At 38.4% G+C, this 25760-nt stretch overlaps 1 protein-coding gene across 2 annotated transcripts in view; it reads right to left on the reverse strand.

Moving 5' to 3' along the window:
- The window catches only part of ABCC13 (multidrug resistance-associated protein 11), a 547614-nt gene that overhangs the window by 254587 nt on the left and 267267 nt on the right, over window positions 1-25760 (reverse strand). For both annotated transcript variants that reach the window (XM_089375024.1, XM_089375023.1), the window contains 4 exons: window positions 25493-25594; window positions 25290-25357; window positions 24882-25013; window positions 24611-24758 (listed from right to left, as the gene is read on the reverse strand). In XM_089375024.1, the coding sequence (XP_089231150.1) occupies window positions 24611-24758; window positions 24882-25013; window positions 25290-25357; window positions 25493-25594 (450 nt within the window). The remainder of the gene's footprint in view (window positions 1-24610; window positions 24759-24881; window positions 25014-25289; window positions 25358-25492; window positions 25595-25760) is intronic.

Consider the following 25760-nt stretch of genomic DNA (forward strand, 5'->3'; position numbering starts at 1 on the left):
CTGAAACAGTAAGAATGGCACGTAAATCTCAAAGCTGAAACAGTTGAAATTTGCATTCTAAATTTGACAGCAACAGAGGAACCAGACTGATCACCGAGGAAGCTGTTACACTGGATGTAACGCCTATAATCTAAAGACAGTATTACTGTAACAGCATTTTCTTGACGGGAAACTGATTTCCCTAATCTTGTATAATGGGTTAAAATAGAATTTATAATATAAATCTTTTGTAATAGATGTCTCCTCTTTAAAAGGAGAAGACATCTACATTAGAAGGGGATGAACAGACTGTGGAAAAGGCTCAGTTGAAGGAATAGGACTAGAATCCTTTTTGTAGCATGACATATTGATGGATTAATAAAATTTTGTTCTGAACATCTTTTTCTAGTTCTTGTCTCCTGGGGAATCTTGTGAGAAGGACAAGGCCCACCTTCATCACAAGATTCACCCATTTTACTTCTATAGTGTGTCAAGTGTGTCTTTTATTCATACCTTGTAAACAAGTACTGTTTACTGAATATTGTTTATACCTTTGCTGAAACTCCGTTTCTTTCTCAATTGATTATTGTTCAAAGTTAGTTCATGAGTGTTTCACCGGTGATTAAGTTACAGAGTGAATTGGCAAGCTAGATAATCAGAGGCAGGTGCTGAAGATTCCCGCTCTGGGGATAGGGTCCTGATTCTCTGTTACAGCATAGCCATTGCTTTCCTTTGCAGATTGATTCTTTTTCATTATATGACTCTTTGAATGAAATTAAGCATTCTTTGATAGTTATCTGCAATAGAGTGTATTCGCTGTAATTCAAAGTGGATCTTCAGTTTGTTAAATTGAGGTGTGATTTGTTTGTACTACAACTTTTGTTGCTTTTAGAATTGAGTACATATAATATGCAGTTGCCTTTGAAATAACAAGACTTCCTCGGGTTGACAATTTATGTAGCACTTTGTTGTTTAATTCAATAAGCAATTAAAGTGACCAACATAGCACCAAGGAGATTTTCTCCCACTTCTACGAGGAACCATAGAAGCTCTATAATATGAAATGTGAGTATAATAGGAACCCTACAGATGCTCTCCTTCTAGAAGCATATTACCAAAATCATGCAGTAAATACTTTGAGTGATATTCTTCAAAAGAAGAAAGAGGAAGAGTCCTCCCTGCCTAACAAGGAAGAGAAATATTTGTAGCTTGGTCAATGTCTAATACATAGTGAACAATGGGATGATTATGAGGAAGATCATGATCATCAAATGGATGAAGAAACTATGAGTGATTTTTGGGCCACTAATTGGGGAATTGGGTATGATTACAAATATGATGGCCCCATAGTATCTCAAATCCATAGGAATGATCCCAATGAAGAAGAAAATGCTCCTCCACTTCTGATTAACGATGTTGGTCCTTATGAAGCCCTTCCTTGATTGGAAAGGTCTCTTTTCTGTATGTTCCAAGATGACAATAATTTGGTCAAAAGAAGATGCTCTGTTTATCCATGCCACCAATAAAGGTTTGTTCTTCATGTTTGAGCATTCCTCCCCTTGTTGTGTTCCTAACCCAGAAATAGATGTTTGTTCATTCCCCTGCTTTTGATGAAGAGTTGGTTTCCCCTACAAAAAATGAAGAATCATCGTTTTTCCCTAGGTATGATGATTGTTCCCTCTCTTGTTTTCCCAATAACCAAGATAATATAATCCTAAATGTGTCTAAATCATTCTCCTTCTTACCGTGAGGATGATAGGCCTGAGATAGTTCTTCATCAAAGGTTCATGTGCTTGATCATTGACATTTCTATCTTCTGGTTAGAAGAACAAATTCAAATCTCTCAGTTGGTGTCTTTCCCTTCTTCCAAGGTTCCTTTCTATGATATATGGGTCTCTTATTTTCCCACCTCCTGCCCTCATAATCCTTCATATTTTTCTTACCATTTGAGCTTTTGGATCCGTTGCATAAATAACCATAGAAGCATGTGTTCCCATACCGATTAATTAACATGTTGGTTGCAGTGGATCTATGATTATACTTGGCACTTGAATAACATAATATGCATTGTTGTCGCACAGAGTGTCTAGGCAACGCGACAACGCTCAGATTAAGGGTTGTCACTCTTAAATCCTTACTCACTCCATTTAGACTCTCTCCTAGACAAGTCCCTCAGTGAATAGATGAGGATAGCCTGTGAAAAACAGACTCTAGGAGATTTTGATGATGGACAACTTGATGAATCTAAACAATTAAATCAGAAACGCTCCAGAATGATTTTCAATATGTGACGAAAAGTGACAATAATCCATATAAATGCCCAACATTGTAGCATGCAAGAGAATTCCAAATTTAAAATGATTTTAGTTTAGATTTTTTTTTTTAATTTTAGATTTATTAAAAAAAAATTGTTTTAGTTTTAGATCCAGATTTCTTTAAAATTAGTCTTTGTTTTAATTTTTATTTTAAAAAATAATATCAAAAAAGAAAAAAATTAAAAATTAAAAAAAAATATATATATATATATATATATGTGTGTGTGTGAAGGCCATAAAATGTTAATTCTATACTTTGATTCATTTAGGGTAGATCTTTTTCATAATCTTTATTTAGTTTTTAGAATTAGATTTTTTAATAATTTTTAGTTTTAAAATTTCATTTTAATCGTATATATTTATTTATAATTTCATTTAGTTTAGTTTAGTAATTTAAGTTTCATTTACTGTAGTTTTTGCTTAGTTTGGTTTTATTTTAAAAAAATATAAAAATATTTTTAAAATTTTTAAAATTGAAAATTCATTTTTGGTGTCTTTCGTGGTATCTATGTTCCACTTTTCTATAGTTAAATGCACTTAAATGTTTATTTAAAGTTACCTATTTGAAAGTGGTAATTGGTTAGCATTTAAATTGTATGGTTGTTTAAAGCATTCAATCTTTAGAAATTCAATTGCTGGAGCATTATTAAAGCATTGTGAGTTTATTGAATAGCTTATATTGCTTGGGATATTTGATGATAAATGATTGTTTTACATGGTTCATATTTCTGCAACATTTAATAAATAATCATTAACTCCATAAGGCATGTGTACATTAATTTCTAAAATCAATCAGGTGCTAAATTGCCTTGTTGTGTCTCCCAACCCAACTGGTCCACAGTTGGTCTTCCTTTATCCCATAGGGTCTACCCCCCTAGCCTCGGGAGACGGCTTAAATGGAGAGATCGGGGATCAAGGTGACAGCCCCCGGTCTGAGCGTTGTCGCGCTGCCCAGAAAATCTGTGCGACAACATTTTTTGGCGCCGTTGCCGGGGACAAAGTTTTTTTTGTCCTTGGTTTATTTGACATTCATCATTCTTTCATCTTTCTCATCTCTCATTTGAGCTGGCAGAGTCAACATTTTTTGGCATCATTTGGATCTTTTCATCACCTTATCTTTCATCATATCAGTAACTACTCTTCAGTTCACTTCTTGTTTGGGTGGCAACTCCATTTCTTTTCATTTATTTTTTTCCCAGACAATAAGCCTCCCTAATATCTGCTTGTTGGTTGCTTTTTGGATCCTAGAATTAGATTCATTGTTCCAGTGGCGACTCCACTTCTTTCATCTCTTGATTTTCTTGAGCAGAGATCTCTTTCTATCATCCATTTGGTCCCTCATTATTCATCATGGATTATTCATTTAACCCATGTCATTTTACTGATGAACTCCATGATGTTCCAGAAGTGGCCATTTCTAAATTACCTTTGTTCTCGAGTGGTGATTCAGTCATTGTTAGAAAGCATCTAGGCAGGTTTACTCGTATAATGATCATATATTGTAAACCCCCTCAATATAATCATGAAGATGTCAAAATGCATCTATTTGTCCTTTCTTTAGAGGGTAATGCTTTGAATTGGTTTAATAATTGTCCTGAAGATTCTTTCACTTCTTTACAAGACATTGTCAATGCTTTTAAAGATAGATATGGTTATCCAGATAGCTTGCCTAGTGCCCCTAAAATTGTGCAACAAAATGAAAGTAATCTTATGAAAGGTCAAGCTGTCGATGAATGATTTCAAGACAATTCTTCATAGCAGAATGTGCCATCCACCTGTACCATTGCAAATCAAATCCATGATAGTGGAAAAACATGGACAAATTGTAAAATCAGTGTTGACAATGAAAGGGAAAATCAGAAGCAAATTATAGAAGAACTAATGCGCCTGGTAAAAAATATGCAGATCAATCAAACTAATTACGCCAATGATGTGAGAACTTTATGCACCCACCTGGAAAAACGTAATAAGGAGATGGAGATCATGAAAATTAAACACTCAAATCACGTAACCGACATGCAAAATCAGCATGCTAAGGAAATTGAGACCATGAAAGCTAATCATGATAGGGAAATTAATTTTATGCAAAGCAAGTTATCAGGCTTAGAGGAAAATATGACGATCATGGAATTCGATTATAATAATCAGTTGGCTACCATGAAAGAAAATTATAAGAAAGAGATGAACTCTATGCAGGATTGTTGGATGACCATAAAGGCAAAGGACGATAAAATAATAAGATATATGGAAGCTAATCAGATATGTCTTCAAAATAAGTTATTGACCATGGAAGAAGGCCATGCTATGGAAATCAGTGCTATGAAGGTTGAACACTCTAGTCAGATAGATGCCATTAAAATACAGGTTCAGAAAATTCAACAGCGGTCAGAGGATAAAAGAACCCAGGGAACGTCAATAGATCAGGAGCCTCCTTATCTATTGCAACAAGCTCCATCTTATTATGAGGTCCTTTGTTCCATTGAAAAGTGGATAATTGAAGGTGACCTGGATAAAAGGGAAATTAATAATCAGGTTGATGCTCACACGGTTAATCCCCCAGTCATTGAAGATCAAGTTATAACTCATGGCGCCTGTGAGATTGATCCATCATCCTTGACAGGGCAGATGGAGAATGAAGAAAGACATCTCACGCATATCTTACATACTTCATCTGAGAGCTTTGAAGCAGAAAGTTCCACGTCATCAGTGATACAGCTTGCCACAAAGAAAAAACGCAAAATAAAGAGAACGAGAAGAAGATTTGATGCATCGACGGCCACGAGCAGCTTGATTTTCGAATAGGAAAAATTCCTACCATATGCAGAATTGGACATGGCACATCCGACAAGCAACCCACAGATTTGCCTGAAAGTAGGCAAATGCTCAATATACAATATATTGAACACATCTGATGCCATGGCGTATCCTCTATATTTCTAACCCTACTCCTTGTTTTTTCAAGCATTTTCATTTATGTTCTAGGATTAGATTTACTTTTCATGTTACTAAATAGTTGATAAATGAAGAGCTTATATCTTTCCTGTGCTTAATGTTATCTGATGATTTTTGGATGGACACTACTTATTTTTGGTTGTGTTGCATGGATGCAGATTCTGGATTCTCACATTCCAACAATGCAGCAACGTCTCCCCAAGTAGAGCCAGATGTTGACCACTACATGTCAACTACCCATAGCAGACACCCCCTTTTCGCAAAAAGGGATAGCGCTCGATCGACGTATCCGTGCCATTCGACTATCATCATCAGCCCGATCATGTTATGTTGTAAACCTAGTCTACAAGTATAAATTGTAAATAATCTTAGTAGATCTAAGTCATGTATGTAAATTGCCTAGGCAATCCTAATTTTCTAGTGATAAGCTACGTTCCGAAAGGTTTTTTGTCTCACCGATCCATGATCGGCAGAGTTTTCCTTCAGCGTAACCCCAAAGCCGGAATGAATTTTGTCATTAGACTCTTAGGGGAATCCTAGCGTGCTAGGTCGAGTCTATGTAAAAGTAATTTGGAAATAATTCTAACTATTTGGTTAGGTTATTACAAATTGTTTGATCTGCTAGATTATATTTGTGTCGCGAAACTGGGTGGTCTATGAGGGTCTATGTCAAATGGGTTTTCCCCCTTGAGATGTAAAATTGTAAAAGTCATGATGTAAAGTGTCTTGAGGGTTAGAAAATGTTTTATCCCCTCAAAAATCCTAAGTCCTAGGTCCTAGGTGATTTTTCCAAAGGCTATGTTCGAGGATCCAAAAAAAATATAAATAATATACATATATATATATAATAAAATTAAAAAATTAAAAATTAAAAAAAATCACTAAAAATAAAAAATTAAATTAAATTAAGTTAAAAAAGATCAATAAAAATTTGAAAAATAAAATAATAATAAGTCAAAGTTTTGAGAAAATAAATGCAAAGTTTTAATTTTTTAATATATTAAAATGCATTTAAAATTTCGACGGATGAGATTAAAAGAGATTTTGATCCTCATCAACAGTCGAGATTAGTTTGACATGGATCACTCGAACTAGCCGTTGGGAAATTTTCCTTTAAATAGGGTGTCAGGGGTCATTTGAGATCATTCGATCTTAGAGTCATGTGCTAAAGAAAGCTCTCTTGTAGTCCTTTTTTGTGCAATAAAGAAAGACTTTGGGGTTGAAAATCTCGCTGGTGTTACTTTTCTGGAAATGCTGTAAGATGTTTTATTTTTTTGCATAAATTTAGTTTCAGCCATTGATGATAGCTTGATGAAGATTGATTTAGGCACAGGTATCTTGTCTGATCTCTGCGGTTTGAATGATAGTTTAATTTCTGAAATATAATGGCAGATATCTCCATTTGATCTGAATTTCACTGTTGTTTTCTCCCTCTATGTTAATGGTTGATTTAAGTTGTGCAAGATATCCTTAATTTTGAGTTTACCGAGCATTAGGGGAAGTTCTCCGCTGAACCAGACAACTCCCGGTTGCGTTTTCTGAAAGAGCCTAGCCAGTTTTGATCCTGAGCTTATCATTTGAAATTTTTTTTGTGAATGCATGAAGGGTTTTCTTAAGCATCTCACATTAAATTTAAATTTTGAAAATATTTTTGTGGCATACTAACAAATCTGACTATTTAGAGCCTTTAAATTGTTAAGTGTAATTATTTAGCAGGTTTTAGGGTTTTTAGTTTTGTTTCTTGCGCATATTGTTTTTGGGTTTTCTATTTTGCCATCACAGGTTACAGGTTTGAGGAGAAATTTTTGTTTGAAGCCAGATCTAGGCCCTGGAGGGTAAGATCTGGCCTCAGGATCAGTTCTTGCAGGGTTTTTCTGAAGAAATTCGAGGTTTTCCAAGCCATTTTTCTGTTGGAGTTTCATTTTTGCAAGAAAAAATTTTGAAATTTTTTAAGCAGGCCGCAAATCACTGCAAAATCTCCCAGTATCCATTTTTTTTGCATATGCTGGACATCTCACTCTCCCCTCATCACATTTCTCTTAACCCACAACCTCTTCATCGATCCTTCCTCCAAATCCAGGTGCCTCCCTTCCGTCGCAACCCAAACACTGCAAATCCGTCCTCTCTACCATTGCAGCCTCATCAACTGCTGCCATTCATTGCTCCTTCACCCTTCACTGCCCACGCATTTGTCCAAAAACCCTCACGTTTTTTTTCCTCACTCAATCCCTGTATATCAATCATGCCTGCGTAGCAAGAAACCCTCTTCATCACTTCCCTTTTCTTCCATTGTTCATCCAAACGCTGGGCATTCCGTTCCATTCTGCGGTAGCATTCTCACTCTTGGCCTCCTAGACCTTCGACGCTATCCCTGCAGCCATCTATGTGCAGCTACCTCTCCAAACTGTCAAACATAGCTCTACGAACATTCATAACCCTCATCGTTATGCTTCCTCCTGAACCTGCAAACGAATCAGCTAATCACGTTGTCGTCCATCCTCTGTCGAGCTGCATCTGCGTTCTCCATCTCCCTGCTCCGTTTTGTTGCATGTCAATTTCCTCGCAACAGGCTCTTCCAGCATATTCATGCAGTCTTCACACAATTTTCCAGCCATCGATCTACCCTTGGCCTTCGTTCCCATGGCTTCAGCGAGCTGCTCTCCTTCGCTCTCCTTTCCGCCATCACACCTGCATGCAAAGAAAACACTTCAAAACAATTCGCACAATACTTTCTTTTATCTCATTTGCATTAGTTAGGGTTATGATTTTGATGTATATACATTGGTTTAATTAGAATGCATATATTAGTTTCACTAAATTTAACTTAGGACTTCAGCAAAGATAAAAATAAATAAATAAATAAAGTTTTTCTAGATTTGATTTAAGTTTTTAGATAGATTTTAGTTTAGATTATTTTTTTAATTTTAGATTTATTAAATTTTTTTGTTTTAGTTTTAGATCCAAATTTCTTTAAAATTAGTCTTTGTTTTAATTTTGATTTTAAAAAATAATATCAAAAAATAAACATATATATATATATATATATATAAAGGCCATAAAATGTTAATTCTAGACTTTGATTCATTTAAGGCAGATTTTTTTTATAATCTTTATTTAGTTTTTAGAATTAGATTTTTTAATAACTTTTAGTTTTAAAATTTCATTTTATTTGTATATATTTATTTATAATTTCATTTAGTTTAGTTTAGTAATTTTAAGTTTCATTTACTGTAGTTTTTGCTTAGTTTAGTTTTATTTAAAAAATATTTAAAAAAAATAAAAATTGAAAATTCATTTTTGGTGTCTTTCGTGGTATCTATGTTCCACTTTTCTATAGTTAAATGCACTTAAATGTTTATTTAAAATTAGTTATTTGAAAGTGGTAATTGGTTAGCATTTAAATTGTATGGTTGTTTAAAGCATTCAATCTTTAGAAATTTAATTGTTGGATCATTATTAAAGCATTGTGAGTTTATTGAATAGCTTATATTGCTTGGGATATTTGATGATAAATGATTGTTTTAGATGGTTCATATTTCTGCAACATTTAGTAAATAATCATTTAATCATTAACTCCATAAGGCACTGGTACATTACTTTCTAGAATCAATCAGGTGCTAAATTGCCTTGCTGTGTCTCCCAACCCAACTGGTCCACAGTTGGTCTTCCTTTATCCCATAGGGTCTACCCACCTTAGCCTCGGGAAACGGCTTAAACAGAGAGATCAGGGATCAAGGTGACAGCCCCCGGTCTGAGCATTGTCGCATTGCCTAGACAATTTGTGCGACAACACAGCCAATATGATTTATCGCACCTTGACCATAAAAAAATCATGAGAAATGCAGTTAATAACACTAAGGAACTTTAAATTTTAATTTTAATTATTCCTTAGGCAATAATGTTTAATGGTAACTGAAAAATTTGTTGAAATTTGGTACTGGAGGACAGGTGGTTCCCTCAGGCTTCGATCTTTGGTCTAGGGAAAAGTGTCCAAAAAAATTTAATTTTTCTCCTAAAGTAACTTTATAATTTTTATAAAGTTAAATCTAATTTAAAAGTGACTTTAAGTGATAAAGTTACTAAGTCTAATTTTAAAGTGACTTTTATAAAGTCAATGAAAAATTAGAAAGGAAAGTGACTTTGGAAATAAATGACTAAGTGGGTCTTTATTAAAATGGGGTGAATTAAAAAATAGAAAGTGAAATTAAATGAGCATTTAATCTCAGCCATTGATATAAATCTATTTCAGCCATTGGATTTAGGGATCACCCAAAAGTCACTTGGGGTTAGATTAAAGGAGGAAAAGGTCATTCATTCTTTCATGAGAAGATTGGGAGAAGGAGAGCAAGAGAGCAAGAGAGATTTCTAAGCAGAGAGAAGGAGACAGCAGCTTGGCACACATTCCAAGGCAGCAGTTGAGCAGATTTGTACAGCGTGTTCAGCACACAGTGAAAGGCAGATTTTGGCACGATTTTCGAGTGGTTTGCACAAAAATCGAGGAGCAGTTTGCTGATTTTTCTGCACGCAAAACGAGGGTTGTACAGCAGCATTTAATGCTGAAAGTGGGCACGAAAATCGAGGAGGTTGTACAGCAATTATTGCTGTCCTGTTTGATGTAATTTCTAGTTTGTTGTGAGGCATGGAAAAGAAATAAGTTGTAAATTTGCTTGCTGATTTTTTGCTAAATATTTCTCACTGTAAAAAGGCAATTTTCAGAAATAAAGAAGAGCTCTCGAACTGGTTTTCCCCAAAAGTTGTAGGGGGTTTTTCCAGGGTCAAGTTGACCAAAAATCTCAGTGTTTAAATGTGCTTTAATGGCTGTTTATTACTGCTGATTTTTATTTCTGCAATTTCCAGCATTCTGTAAAATTTCCAGAATTTGTATTTTCAGCAAATTTATTTTTTCCAGCTTGTTAAATGTATGGTTATGGGAAAGAGCATTTAACTATATGGGAGAAATAAGGAGAAACTGAAAACCGGGGTGGGAAATGAGAAATTTCTACATGGTATCAAAGCTTGAGTGCTGAAGGACAGTTTGGGACAGCAAAAGGAAAAATTACAGCTGCTGATTTTTCACTCAGAAAATTCCAGCAAGCTGATTTTTTCATAAACAGCAGTTTTATCTTTACTACAGCAGTGTTATTTTTCAGTTTTAGGACAGCAGGATGTCATTGGGATTGAGGGTGGAGGATATGTTGGATAGGCATACAAATTACAGCGTTTGGAAGGAGAGAATGCAGAGTATCTTTGAGGAGGCAGAAGTCTAGGATATCATGGTGCATACCACACAGAACCCTGTTGTTGTGCCTACTGATGCTACTCAGTTGACAGCTTATAATAAAAAGAACAACAAGGGTAAGAGGCTGATTCTAGACGGAATCAAAGACCATTGCATTCCTCATGTGAGAGGAAAGAGCAATGCCCATGAGATGTGGACAGCATTGTCCAATCTCTACCAGAGTACCAATGAGAACCGGAAGATGGTCCTGAAGGAGAAGCTGAAGAACATTAAGATGGGTAATGATAGTGCAGTTGGATATCTCACAAAGATTACTAATGTGAGAGATGAGTTGGCAGCGATTGGAAAGGCCATTCCACCCACTGAGTTGGTGCGGATTGCAGTGAATGGCCTCCCCCGTTCATGGTTGAACTTTGCTGATGGGGTTTGTGCGCGTGAGACCAGTGTTGCACGAAGCACCCCCCCCCCCGCTCCGAAGCTCCGAAGCGCGCCCCGTACGGAAGCGCCTTCCGAAGCACGCTTCGGAAATTCGGAAGCGCGATTCGCAAATTTTTTTGCGCTTCTTGGAATTTCCGAAGCGCTGGCTCCGAAGCGCGCTTCGTACAGCGCTTCGGGCCGCCGAAGCGTGGCGCTTCGGAGCAGGAAGCATGCGCTTCACGCACGCTTCCATACGCTTCGGCGAAAAGGGGCGCACCCAAGGGAGAAAAACGAATTTTTTTTTAATTTTTTTTTAAAGTTAAGTTCACTCAACCTTAAGGGGGTGGGTTAGGGTGAGGTTAAGGTGAGGAATGAAAAGAATAAAGCCCCCATTCATTCCTCATTTTCTCACTTTGAGTTTATGAGAGTTGGAGAAGAGAAGAGAGGAGAGGAGAAGAGAAGAGAGGAAAGGAGAGGAGAAGAGAGGAGAGCTTGGAGGAGTGAAGAAGGAGGAGCTAGGAGAAGGAGGAGGAGCTTGGAGCAAGAGCTTGGAGGACTTCATCTACAAGAGCTAAAGAGGTAAGTTCAAACCCCAAACTCCCTTGTTTTTTTGAAAAAAAAATTGTATTTTTCTCCTCCCTCTCCTACTCTTTCCCATTGTTTCTACTTGCTCCTTTATATACAGGTTGCCGTTGTCCACCACCTATATCCATATTCCAAGATGGTGTTCTTTTGGCTTCTATGTATCATTCCACTCTTGGTTTTAATGATGGCAAGGGTGAGGAATAGAAGGGAAGAAACAGAAGAGGACATTGGTGATGGTCCTAATAGTAGTGACCCAATGTATGATGAGGAGGAAGGGTTTGAAGACGAAGGGGATGAACTTGAAGGGGACACTGAAACACAAGATGGGAAAGCTACATCAACACCCTTGTGGAACTATGTGACCAAACTTGATGGGGGAAAGGGTGGTGGATCTTACAAATTTGTGTGCCCTCATGGTTGTCATGGAGGAAAACCATATTGTGGTTCATATACCCGTCTGAGGAGGCATCTTTGTGGGGTGCTGGACAGTGATGAAAAAAAGGGTTCTGTGGGGGTACAAATTTGCCCAAACATTTGAACTGAAGAAAGAAGAAAATACATCCAAATAGAGATGGTTGCAAAACAAAAAAACAAGAAACAAAAAACTCATTCTGAATCAAGTGCAACCTCTAAATTTGGTAGTTTCTCATCTCCTCATGGTACTTCTGCAAGCACTGGAGGTAGAAGAACAATAGGGGATTTCCTTAATGTTGCTCGGAGGGATGATGTGGATGGAAAGATAGTCCGTTTTCTTTGTGCTTGCGGTGTACCATTCAATGTGCTTCGCTCTCCCTATTGGCATGAAATGTGTTTGTAATAGCTAGAATATAGATGATTGTTGTACATACTAGTAACTACAATGGAATCATGGATGCCATATCTATCTTGATTTATGCAAAAATATGCATGTTTTCATGTCTTCTACAATTAATTTGGTATTTGGGATGTTTGTTTTGAGTATAAATGCAAAAAAATATAAAAATATATATATATATAGCAGACGCTTCCGCGGACGCTTCGCTTCCTAGATTTTTGGAAAATGACGCTTCCGCGCTTCCACTTCCAAAAAACGCTTCCGCTTCGCTCCCGCTTCGTGCAACATTGCGTGAGACCCTTCCCACATGGGAGAGGTTTTGGGATGATTGCATTCAGACAGAGATCAGGAAAGGTCAGCTTGTGGCAGCCAAGCCAGTTGAGCAGGATGAGGATGTAGCACTAGTGGCAGGAGGCAAGAAAGGCAAAGGGAAGAAGCAGGCTTCCACAAGCAGTGGTGGGGGCAAAAGCAAAGGTAAAGGTAAACAGGGGAACACACAGAACACTGTTGATAATATCGGCGATATTCGGAAATATCGCAATATTTTCGGCAAAACGATATATCGCCGAGAAAATATCGCGATATTTTCTGTTTTGAAAATATCGCGATATTTTCAAAATATCGGCAAATATCGGAAAATATCGGCAAAATATCGTGATATTTTGAAAATATCGGCAAAATATCGGCTATATTTAAAAATTTGAAAAAATTATTTTTTATGCTTGCCGATATTTGCCGATATTTTCGCCGATATTGCCGATAAGATATTTTTTGGACCCTCGCCGATATTTTGCCGATACCGATATTATCAACAGTGACACAGAAGGACTATTCTAAGGTGAAGTGTTGGAATTGTCAAAAGATGGGACACTATGCAGTTGTGTGTCCGGAGAAGAAGAAGAAGAAGGGGAAGAACCAGGACGTGGCAGCTTCAGCAGAGATTGAGGACTTTGCAGGTCGTTTTGACCGGGAGTTTGCGTTCACTACGTGTGAGTCCTCTAGTGCAGGATCACCTACCACACAGGTTCAGAGGGAGCATGCTTTTCCCTCGATTAGCGGAGCATCTTCAGGTATCTGGTATGTGGACAGTGGGGCTTCACGTCATATGACAGGAGTCCGTGAGTACTTCTCAGAGCTTTCAGAGACTGGCACTGATATAGAGGTAGTACTCGCTGATGACAGAGTTGGTAGAGCAGTCGGAGTGGGGGCACTAACATTTCAGAGGGAGTCCAAACCTCCCTTGAAAGTGTCAGATGTTCTTTATGTGCCAGGGATGAGGAAGAACCTCATATCCGTCTTAGCTTTGGAGGACAGAGGATATGAGGTACTGTTCAGGGGAGGAGAGGTGTTGATGTATCCCAGGGGCACTCCAGCTGATACAGCTAGAGTGATAGGTGTACGCCATGCAAAGGTGTACAAGTTTGCATTCCGGCCCCTTTTGGCATTGAGCAGTAGTACCGATAGCAGAGCTAGCAGTTCTGAGCTGTGTGAGATTTGGCACCGCAGGATGGGACATATGTATCATGGAGTCTTGAGGACATTGCGGGAGATCACTACAGGTGTGTCAGATTTCAGTACTGATCACTTTGATACTTGCAGAGGTTGTGCGATGGGCAAGTTTGCCAAATCCCCTTTTCCCAGCAGTGACAGCAGAGCGACTAGGATACTTGATTTGATTCATTCTGATGTGAGCGGTCGGATGTCGCATGTTTCCTTGAGTGGATATGAGTACTATGTTTTATTCATTGATGATCACTCCAGGAGGACCTGGATTTATTTTTTGAAGACCAAGAGTGAGGTCTTCAAGCGGTTTCAGGAGTTCAGAGCTCTTGTGGAGACACAGACAGGTCGAAAGATCAAGTCCCTGAGGTCGGACAATGGAGGAGAGTACACCCTTGGAGAGTTTGTTGACTATCGTGCGGAGGCAGGCATTAGGAGGGAGTTCACTGTTCCTTACAACCCGCAGCAGACGAGGGTTACGGAGAGGAAGAATAGATCCATCATAGGGGCTGCCAAAGCCATGTTACATGATCAGGCGTTGCCATTGTTCTTGTGGGCAGAGGCCTGCAACACAGCTGTTTAATTGCAGAACAGGAGTCCGCATCGTGCCTTGGGGCACATGACTCCAGAGGAGGCTTTCTCTGGGAAGAAGCCTGATATTGGTCATCTTCGTATCTTTGGATGCATTACATACTCCTACATACCCAAGGAGAAGAGGACCAAACTAGAGCCCACCGCAGAGAAGGGTATCTTTGTGGGCTACAGTGAGACCTCAAAGGCCTTTCGGATTTACATTCCTGCACAGAGGAGAGTTGTTGTCAGACAGGATGTGAAGTTCGAGGAGGACAGGGCCTTTAGGAGGTCATGGGAGTTAGAGTATCTGGATCAGCCAGACCCTCAGCAGCAGTTGAGTCAGTCGCAGGGATCCAATGGGTAGGGATCAGAAGGATCAGGAGGTACATCTATGAGGATGTCAAGTCCGTCAGTGAGCAGTGGCTCACCGAGCCAGAGGGGTGGTGCTCCGGGCAGTATGCAGAGCAGTTCACAGAGCATTTCACTAGGGAGTCCACTGATGGACAGTTCACACGGTACCTTAGCTTCTACAGGTTCAAGTGCAGGCAGAAGGACAGCAGACAGACAGTCAGGAGTTCAGGCTACTGATGGTGATGAGGAGGAGGAGTTTCATTCTCCTATGGGAGAAGCATGCTCAGGGAAGAGAAAGCCCAAGTGGCTTCAGGACACCTTGAGAGATGCCACATCTGTTGCTGAGCCGAAGAGGCTGGTCAGAGAGAGTAGACCACCTGAGAGGTTTGTAGCTATATGGCGATGGTTACTAGCATCCTTGACTCTGAGCCTTCTAGCTATGAGGAGACAGCTAGCCAGCAGGTCTAGAGAGAGGCCATGCAGGAGGAGTATTCTTCTATCATGAAGAATGATGTTTGGGAGGTGGTGCCGAGGCCTGAGGGCAAATCCGTGGTTACTTCCAGATGGCTTTACAAGGTAAAGCATGCTGCAGATGGCAGCATTGAGAAATTCAAAGCAAGGTTTGTGGCTAGAGGATTCTCCCAGGTAGAGGGAGTTGATTATGAGGAGACCTTCGCTCCCGTGGCTCGATATACTTCGATCCGCTCCATTATATCGATAGCAGCAAAGATGGGTTGGAAAATCCACCAGATGGATGTGAAAACTGCATTTCTCAATGGCTTCATACAGGAGGAGGTGTACATTGAGCAGCCACAGGGCTTTGAGGTGCATGGCAAGGAGTCCCATGTGTGCAGACTGAAGAAGGCCCTTTATGGCCTGAAGCAAGCTCCCAGAGCTTGGTACTCCAGGATAGATACATATTTGCAGGGGATGGGTTTCACAAAGAGTGAGGCAGATCCGAACCTTTACTTTATTGTGATTGATGAGGAGCCTCTCATTCTGGTGCTGTATGTGGATGACTTGGTCATTACAGGCGCAGAGAGACTCATAGAGCACTGCAAGAGAGATCTTGCGACGGAGTTTGAGATGAAGGACATCGGCTTGATGCATTACTTTTTGGGCTTGGAAGTGTGGCAGGAGGAGGGGCATTTCTTCCTAGGGCAAGGGAAGTATATTGTGGACATCCTTAGCAGATTCCACATGGAGGATTGTAGACCCATGTCGACACCGATGATCACCAACTGGAAGAAGCTTCATGCTTCGGATTCCGAGTTGGTGGATCCCACATTGTACAGGCAGCTGATTGGTTCCTTGATGTATTTGGTCAACACTAGACCAGATATCTGTTTTGCAGTCAACACGATGAGTCAGTTTATGTGTGAGCCTAGGAAGGTTCACTGGGTGGCTACAAAACACATTTTGCGGTACTTGCAAGGGACAGTGGATTATGGTCTGGACTACAGGCAGGGAGATGGAGTGAGATTGGCAGGATACACTGATTTTGATTGGGCAGGTTGTGCTTCTGATAGGAAGAGCACTTCAGGGTGTTGTTTTGGGTTGGGTTCATCAGTAGTGTCATGGTTCAGCCTGAAGCAGCAGTCAGTAGCACTGAGTTCAGCGGAAGCAGAGTATATGGCAGCCAGTCTAGCTAGCTGTGAGGCTATCTGGCTTCGCAAGATGTTGTTTGGCTTATTTGGTCAGCCGTTGAGACCTTCAATGATTTACTGTGATAATCAGAGTTGCATTAAACTCACGAAGAATCCAGTATTTCATGACAGGTCAAAGCATATCGGGATCAGATATCATTTCATCAGAGACTATGTTCAGAAGGGAGCTGTGAAGCTTGAGTATATTTCCACTGATAAGCAGGTTGCAGATATTCTTACCAAAGCCTTACCACGGGGCAAGCATGTCTACTTCAGAGACAAGATGGGTGTGGTGAGGAACACCTTCCTCGGTAAGAGGGAGTGTTGAAATTTGGTACCGGAGGACAGGTGGTTCCCTTAGGCTTTGATCTTTGGCCTAGGGAAAAGTGTCCAAAAGAATTTAATTTTTCTCCTAAAGTAACTTTATAATTTTTATAAAGTTAAATCTAATTTAAAAGTGACTTTAAGTGATAAAGTTACTAAGTCTAATTTTAAAGTGATTTTTATAAAGTCAATGAAAAATTAGAAAGGAAAAGTGACTTTGGAAATAAATGACTAAGTGGGTCTTTATTAAAGTGGGGTGAATTAAAAAATAGAAAGTGAAATTTAAATGAGTATTTAATCTCAGCCATTGATCTAAATCTATTTCAGCCATTGGATTTAGGGATCACTCAAAAGTCACTTGGGGTTAGATTAAAGGAGGAAAAGGTCATTCATTCTTTCATGAGCAGATTGGGAGAAGGAGAGCAAGAGAGCAAGAGAGATTTCTAAGCAGGGAGGAGAAGGAGACAGCCGCTTGGCACACATTCCAAGGCAGCAATTGAGCAGATTTGTACAGCTGGTTAAGCACACAGTGAAAGGCAGATTTTGGCATGATTTTCAAGGAGTGGTTTGCACAAAAATCGAGGATCAGTTTGCTGATTTTTATGCACGCAAAACGAGGGCCGTACAGTAGCATTTAATGCTGAAAGTGGACACAAAAATCGAGGAAGCCATACAGCATTTATTGCTGTCCTGTTTGCTGTAATTTCTAGTTTGCTGTGAGGCATGGAACAGGAAAAGAGATAAGTTGTAAATTTGATTGCTGATTTTTTGCTGAATATTTCTCACTGTAAAAAGGTCATTTTCAGAAATAAAGAAGAGCTCTCGAACTGGTTTTCCCCAAGAGTTGTAGGGGGTTTTTCCAAGGTCAAGTTGACCAAAAATCTCAGTGTTTAAATGTGTTTTAATCGTTGTTTATTACTGCTGATTTTTATTTCTGCAATTTCCAGCATTCTGTAAAATTTCTAGAATTTGTGTTTTCAGTAAATTTATTTTTTCCAGCTTGTTAAATGTATGGTTATGGGAAAGGGCATTTAACTATATGGGAGAAATAAGGAGAAACTGAAAACCGGGGTGGGAAATGAGAAATTTCTACAAAATCTTTTAACGCGACGGAAAAATGAAAAGGACCTAAAATAAAAAATTTAATGGGCCATAGGCCACATTTAATTTTTCTTAACGTTAAAGCACAAACCCTTTTTATTTTATTTCAAAATCCTTAGTCACCAAAGTTTTAAAATTTTTATGATTTTTAAATGTTTAGGATTTTAAATATTTTAGATTTTTTTAGACTTTTGAAATTTTATATTTTTTAGATTTAAAATTTTTAATGTTTAGGATTTTTATAAATTTTAAGATTTTTTAATTTTTAGGATTTTTTATGAAAATAAATAAAAATCAAAATCGAAATCAAAAATCAAAAGGAAGAATCAAATCATTAATAAAAAAATGTTGAAAAAAAAAGGGTCTAAACAGAAAATCTAATGGTGGAATGAAATGAAATTAAAATAAAAAAAGGTCAAAAAATCAAAAATAAAAATTAGAACAAAAATTGAATTAATTTTTATTTTTTTTTTATTTTTTTTTATCTAACTAATCAAACCTAAACTAAATAGAAATGAGACCATACATATTACAAAAATGAAATCGAAAAAATAAACTAACCCTAACACTTTGATCATCGAATGAGATTTGCTATGTGTGCGTAGGTCTTTGACGGCTAAAAAGCAACAATGTATAGACAATGTGAGGGGCTTGAAGCTGCTGGCAGAGCGAGATGGGTATGGACGGCAGCAGATGGAGGAGCTGCGGACAGCGAAGAGGAGTTGTGGGTTACTATGGCAGCGTATGGAGAAAAGGCAGGCTGCAACTTAGAAGGACGGACGCAACCAAAAAAATGTTGCGTTTGAGGGAGTAGTGGATGGGACGCGGAGGAGATAGAAGGTGCAACTATGGGCTGCGAGGAGAAGAAAGAGACGACATGAGGGAAGGTTGGCTCGACGGTGATAGCTGTGAGGAGAGGATGTAGGCTTATTGCAGGTGAAGCCTACAATGACAAGGAAGAGAGCTCGTAGCCTGATGAGGAGAGGGCAACGCAGGTCTTTATGCAGCGTTTGGGAGCTGCGTGAAGGATATGGATATGAAGGGAACATAATGGAGGGACTACGGGTTGATGAGTGTGAGGGGAACAATGTATAGGGATAAGCGGGATGAGGAAATGAAGAGAAGAGCAGCGTGAAGGTTGAGCGATGGGCAACGTATGGTGAGCTGCATCAATGACAAAAGGATGGTGAGATATGCTAGCTCAAGCAGCGGGAGAATGATGATAATTACTGAGACAGCGAGGGTTTGGTGATAGGAGCCGCAGATGCAGACGCAGATTTGATAGATGGCAGAAAGGGCTCTAAAAAAAAAATCGAAAATACACAGCAAACCCCACCCAGAAACCAATCAGAAAACAAGTGGCTGAAAAAAACTTAAAATTTACCAGAACTCGTTTACAAATTTTCCAAAAATTTTAATTTAAAATTTTGAATCAGCTTGCTTCAGATTTGACCTTGAAACCTTCACAGAAATTCCAGATCTGAAAACTAAATTAATTCCTTGTAGAAATGATGTTGATGGACCTCCAGAGATCCAGATCTTACCCTCCAAGGCCTAGATCTGGACTCTCCACAACTTTCAGCTTCAGATCTGCAGCTGCAATACAATAGAAAACACCCAAACGATATACACAATGACCAAAAAAACCCTGGAACCAAAGTCAGAAAACCAAAATTAATTACAAATCTATGTACAAAATGGCAAATCTATCAGATCTAAGGAGTGTGAGTCTGACTCCGCTCCCAAATCTGATGATCTGTGGCTCTCAACAGCCAGATTTGACGATTTAGCACATAAAAATAAAAAATAAAAAATAAAAATTGAATTTTGGAGGATGTACTAAGCTTGAAACCCTTCATGCATCACCCATAAAAATAATATCTTATGATAAGCCCGGGATCAAATTCAAACTGTGTTCTTCAGAAAACAGAGATCGAGAGTTGGCTAGTTCAGCTGAGAACTTCCCGAACACCCAATGATCTGATAATCAAGAATTTTCTTGCAAAACTCAATTTAGCCGTCAACATAGAGCGAGAAAACGATTAAAAAATTTAGATCTAATAGAGATACCTGCTATTATATTCAAAACTTAAATTACCATTCAAACCCCAACGACTGAGCAAGATACATGTACTCAGATTGCTCTTCAGAAAGCTATATCAATGGCCAAAAAGAAATATATGCATGAAAATAATACATCTTACAGCATTTCCATGAAAAGTAACACCAACAAAAGTTAACCCCAAAGTCTTTCTTTATTGCTCATAAAAAAAATTACAAGAGAGAGCTTTTCGCTTAGTACACGATCAAAAGATCGGATGATCTCAACTGACAACTGACCCCCTATTTAAAGATAAATTTCCCAACGGCTAATTTGAGTGATCCTTGTCAAAGAGATCTCGACCGGTGATGAGGATCAAATTTATTTTAATCTCATCCGTCGAAATTTTAAATATTGAGGAAATTTCAATTTTTTTAATTAAAGTGATCCTCAAAACTTTGATTTTGACTTAACCCCAGGAACCTAAGATATAAAATTCAGCAAAATAATCAACTAACCTTAGTCCCTGGACTAGTTAAGATTTAATTTTTTTAAAGGACCCCCGAATTTTACCTCTGAAAACTTTAAATTTACCTAGGACCTAGGACCTATGAGGGGATAAATTATTTTTCTAACCCTCAAAACATTTTACATCATGATTTTTACATTTTTACATCTTAAGGGGGGAAACCCATTTGCAAAAGACCCTCACAGGCTACCCAGTTCTGCGACAAAAATATAATCTAATAGATCAAGCAATTTGTAATGAAATGACCTAACCAAATAGTTAGGATTATTCCCAAATCACTTTTACATAGACTCGATCTAGCACACTAGGACTCCCCTAACATTCTGGTGACAAAATCCATTCCGACTTTGGAGTAAGGCTGAAGGAAAACTCTGTCGATCATGGATCAGTGAGACAAAAACCCTTCCAGAATGTAGATCGTCATCAAAAAATTAGGTTTACCTAGGAAATCACATACACGACATGGATCTGCTAAGATTATTTACAATTTACACATGCAGAAAGTGTTTACAATATAACATGATCAGGCTGATGATGATAGTCGAACGGCATGGACACATTGATCAAGCGCTATCCCTTTTTGCAAAAAAAGGGGGTGTACTGCTATGGGTCGTTGACACGTAGTGGTCAACATGCATATTACAGTAGGATGCATTGCATGCTGATTTTTTGCATTAAAACTAACATTGTATGATATTATCATGCTAGAATAGTTGCATTTATATTAAATTGCATTTAGAGTAAATTTTATTTCTTGTTTTTTATGGCCAAATCTAAGCATGGATGATCATAAGACGTTGCAAAAACATGTTGCCCCGTGTGCCTAGTCTTTGATATGTGCAAGTAACAAGTCTCTGGTACAAAAAGATTGCTAGTGTTCTCATGACCTCCCTCTTCGAGTACGTTTATGCACTCTTCTGAGAGATCATGTCCCAGTTGGAGCCAGATGTTACCCACCACGAGTGGGTGATATCCATAGGTGGGAAAATTTTCTCCTAGATAGTCCTCAGCTGGTAAGCAGCAGCCCCTTGCAGCTACCAAATAGCTCGATGAGCCACTATCTCCAATGCCTAAGCCAACCACATGCTCCCTCGCCCATCTATTATAATCGTATGTTTGAAGGTGGCCCTACATGGGAAACCCTGATTTTGGTTGTGTTTTCGCTTCCCGACACCATATATATCACTCCCTTCCGCTCATTATAACACCTTTCATCATATTTCCCATCTGGGTCCACATTTGTCCATTGTGTCCACAAGGAGTTAGATTCCCCCTCCCCTTGTCCACTCTTTGGGTTAGGCCTAGAACGATGCTCCAGAGGTTGATGTAACTAAAAAGAAAGGAAAAAGAATAATTTGAACACTCTCAATGGGAAAAGTACCATAAAATGCAAAATATGGTCAAGACATAAATTTAGCACGTGGGCAAAATGTTGATCAGTGGTTGTCATTGAAGTCAACCCAAGCAGCACTAGGGACTACCCCGATCTTGCATGGGCATTTTGACTTGACAGCTTAATCTATTTTGAGTCAAGGATCTTCTAGATGGATTCTACTCGTCGAGATGTTTCCGTTGATATATGGCACGCCACGTAATTCTTCACGGTTTGAGAGATATTCATCTTTGAAGTTATTAATCCCAGTTAGTGAGCTAAAACCATATGGGGTTGTGGCATGGCAATCATAATTCGTTGTGGTCATTGAATAGTCAATAATTAATAATGTTTTTTTGCTCCTAAAATCCCTCCAACATTCACTTGTTGAGGACCCTCTCAACACAAAACATTCATATAAATAGTGATCCTCATATCCTTCTCTAGTAGGGATTTTGTGTTCAAACAAGTCATCGTGGCATTTTCACTATAATTTTTTTTCTTCGAAGCTTCAGAAGCTAAAATTAAAATCCATTTGAGCCAAAATATTGATGAACCTCGCGACCGAATTTCAAATCTTAGTTCGCTATATTTTTCGGAGATATGATCTAAGGAAGTTAGGGTTTCTGTAGGCTCTTGAATTCCATGTCAAACAGGTGACGTTGGTAAAATCATCATAACTTTCTCTCTGAACATTGGATTCAAATTTCGTAAATAGTGACAGAAAGAGGAAGGACTGTAGTTTGTTGGGTATCATCTTTAGGGCCGAAGGTCGCAACAGTGACATGTAGCACTTCGTACAAGTTCGCTCTAATGAACCCGTCTATAATCAGGTCATTGTGGGAGATTGGGCATAACGCTTTCTTGAAGAATCCAATTTTGATCAGACCTGTGGGGTTGGAAAGAGGACTCAGAGGGTTACCACAGGACAAAATTTCAGACCCTGGAGACCTGAAATTACATAGATACAACAGATTCAATATCGAGCTCCTAGAAGGCAAGAAAAAACATACATTCAAGGATCTCTCCAATGAGGACCACACATCAACAGTCAAGGGTAAGTCTCCTATAGCAAGGTATGTATGATTAGTGTTTACATTTGAAATCTCCTACTGCCAGATAGAAATCTTTGTTGGGTGGGCTAGTCTGGCACCTAGTTGTACCCAAGAAAGTTGCTTAATAATAAAACCCTCAGAACTGTTGCATCAGTTTTTCCAAGTTGGGTTTTTCCGAGGACAATTGTCCAAAAATAATGGTGTCCCTTGTGTGTTTGTCTATTATTCCAGTTGATGATCTGTAAATGAGTTAAGACTGCATTTGTGTTTATTTTCAGTATTCATATGGTTGAATAACTTGTTAAGGAATCAACAAGTAAGTGAAATAAACCAGATAATGCAAGAAGAATTTCAGGCGTGTTTGACTTTGAAATTTCAACATAGCCTAGGAGCTTCACAGCTTTGACCTTGATGAACCTTCACAGCTTCAACCTTGATGCAACTCCGATGCAGTTTCAATGCAGTTTCACAGCTTCGATGTAGTTTCATAGTTTCGTTGCACATGCAAGACAGAGAGACCCAAAAACTTCGATTCCATCTTTCTTCTTGAACTTCGCACTTTTTCTGCTCCCAGCTACTGCAATTCGAACTTGTGTGAGATGTGCTTACAAATGAGTTGAGTTGCTCCAATATATAGTGAATTTGTGAGGTCGAATTCCCTTGTTGAGGCCGACTTGATGGAGGAGGCTAGAAACCTTTTTTACAATAAAATAAATTACTTTCTTAACAAATAAAGCCCAGGAAGGGTCTTTTACATTACGACATGGACAAGGACACTTCACATAAACCCTAAAAGCCTGCAATGGAGGCTTTGACCTATAAACAACTGACCCAAGCGTGAAACCCATGCTTTAATAAGTCAATTTCTTTTTCTTTCTTTTGATAAATACATTACATCATGACTCAAATACAATTATGAAGACCGAAACTAGTTACATTCACATAAACCCTAAAAGCCTGCAATGGAGGCTTTGACCTATAAACAATTGACCCAAGCGTGAAACCCATGCTTTAATAAGTCAATTTCTTTTTCTTTCTTTTGATAAATACATTACAGCATGACTCAAATACAATTATGAAGACCGAAACTAGTTACATTCTTCAATAGGCAACACATCCCACAAAGAAAGAGCCTTTGCATATCACATATGCTCCAAGAAAGATTTGTCAATTAAGCTGCAAGGAGGGGAAACTCCCAAAATCCAACCATAAGTACAAATGAGGAAAGGCTACTCTTTATGTATAGTCTAGCTCAACTTCTTTAAGAATAAAATAGTCAATTTTCACATGAAAACCTTAGATCTAACCTAGGGAGGAGTAAAGAATTATTTCATCCAACTAATTATTCACCAATACATAAAAGAATGAAGTGATCAAGGCCACATGTACAAGTCCCCAACAAGCCTATGCCGAAGACAGGGGGATGTCCCCATCAAATAAGGGAGAAGATGAATCAAAGGTGCAAACATCTAGCCTCCAAAGGCCACCAAGTAGATGGATCCATAAACAACTCCTCAAAGTCACATAGAGAGGTTTCCAAGAAAAAAATATGAATCGTAAGTACAAATTGTACAGTTTATACTCTGAGTTAAATGTTCTGTTTTAAAATTATGCTTGCATCAAGAGACTTTCTGACCTAGTTAACATGATGTTACTTATATCTCAAAGTTAATTAGGACAAACCATATTAATGTGGAGCCCAATTCTGAAAGTGTATAAATAACAAAACGTCTGTTTTTGAAGGAAACAAGATATGATTATAAAAACTAAAAGTTCCACATAGGCTAGTGGAGAAAGGAAGAAAAATAGCGATCGACCTGAGTATTGTGAGTGCATAAAATTCTTGTCTTGTGGGCCATTAGTGAACCTTGTATAGCCTCTTGTAAAAGCCAAGAAGCAACATGGGCGTCAACAGCACTTAACGTGTCGTCAAGCAAATAGATGTCACAATCATGATATAAAGCCCTGCACAATTTTATAACTTGTGATGCCACTGCTTAATAGAAAGATCACTTCCATGTTACAGTAATAAGTGCACATGATTGATTTGCTTTTGTGTCAAATCCTCTAACATGAAATGCATAGTACCTTGCAAGAGCCACTCGAGCTCTCTGTCCACCTGACAAGTTGAATCCTTTTTCTCCGATCATTGCTAGATCACCTCCCCTCATATAACAGATATCCATATCTAAAGCACATGCAGCAAGCACTTTCGTATACCTGTATTATCATTACAAGGGTTTAAGAATCTCAACTTTCAAGATGAAAGTATGTCCTTTATACGACTGCAGTGCATTTCGTGTCTCACATAATTTCATTTTCAGAAATTAAGCAACTGGTTCAAATATTTGAGAAGTAAAAACATGAACAGGACATGCACAGCCACGTTAAGTGAGAAAAAAAGTGGAATCCATGTGAATCTTAGTTTAAATGGATGAACACAAAGGGCAAATTATTGTCATATGCCTCGTAACATCTTTGGTCAGGGAGACAAACCTGTCTCCCTCATACTCCTTTCCAAAGAGAATGTTATCACGGACTGTTCCTGACAGTATCCATGGGGCCTACAAGAAACTACAAAATATATCATTACATATGCCATGATAACACGAAGTAGATCTCATTAAATGTCAATAAGTTTCAGTAGACAAACATTCCGAATACTAGTTACTAATGAAAGGAAGAGAGAAACCATGAACCTGTGGGACATAAGCTACAGAACCATGTTTAGAAATTTCTCCTTTGATCATGCGCATCTCTCCAAGAATCGCACTCAAAAGTGATGACTTCCCAGCTCCAACCTGCAGTTAAATAATTCAATAGTAAGCTCCAGGAAAATGAAACATCTGCATATTAGTGTAGTAGTGCAGGAATATATGTGTGGAATGGACAGAAGGAAACAGAGAAAAAAAAAAAAGAAGCATTATTACCCATATCCATTGATGACTTGAAATATGATAAGACAGA

Source organism: Pinus tabuliformis, chromosome 8 (genome assembly GCF_031772625.1).
Source record: "Pinus tabuliformis cultivar Carrire ecotype Pingquan chromosome 8, CPIR1, whole genome shotgun sequence".
Classification (NCBI taxonomy): domain Eukaryota; kingdom Viridiplantae; phylum Streptophyta; class Pinopsida; order Pinales; family Pinaceae; genus Pinus; species Pinus tabuliformis.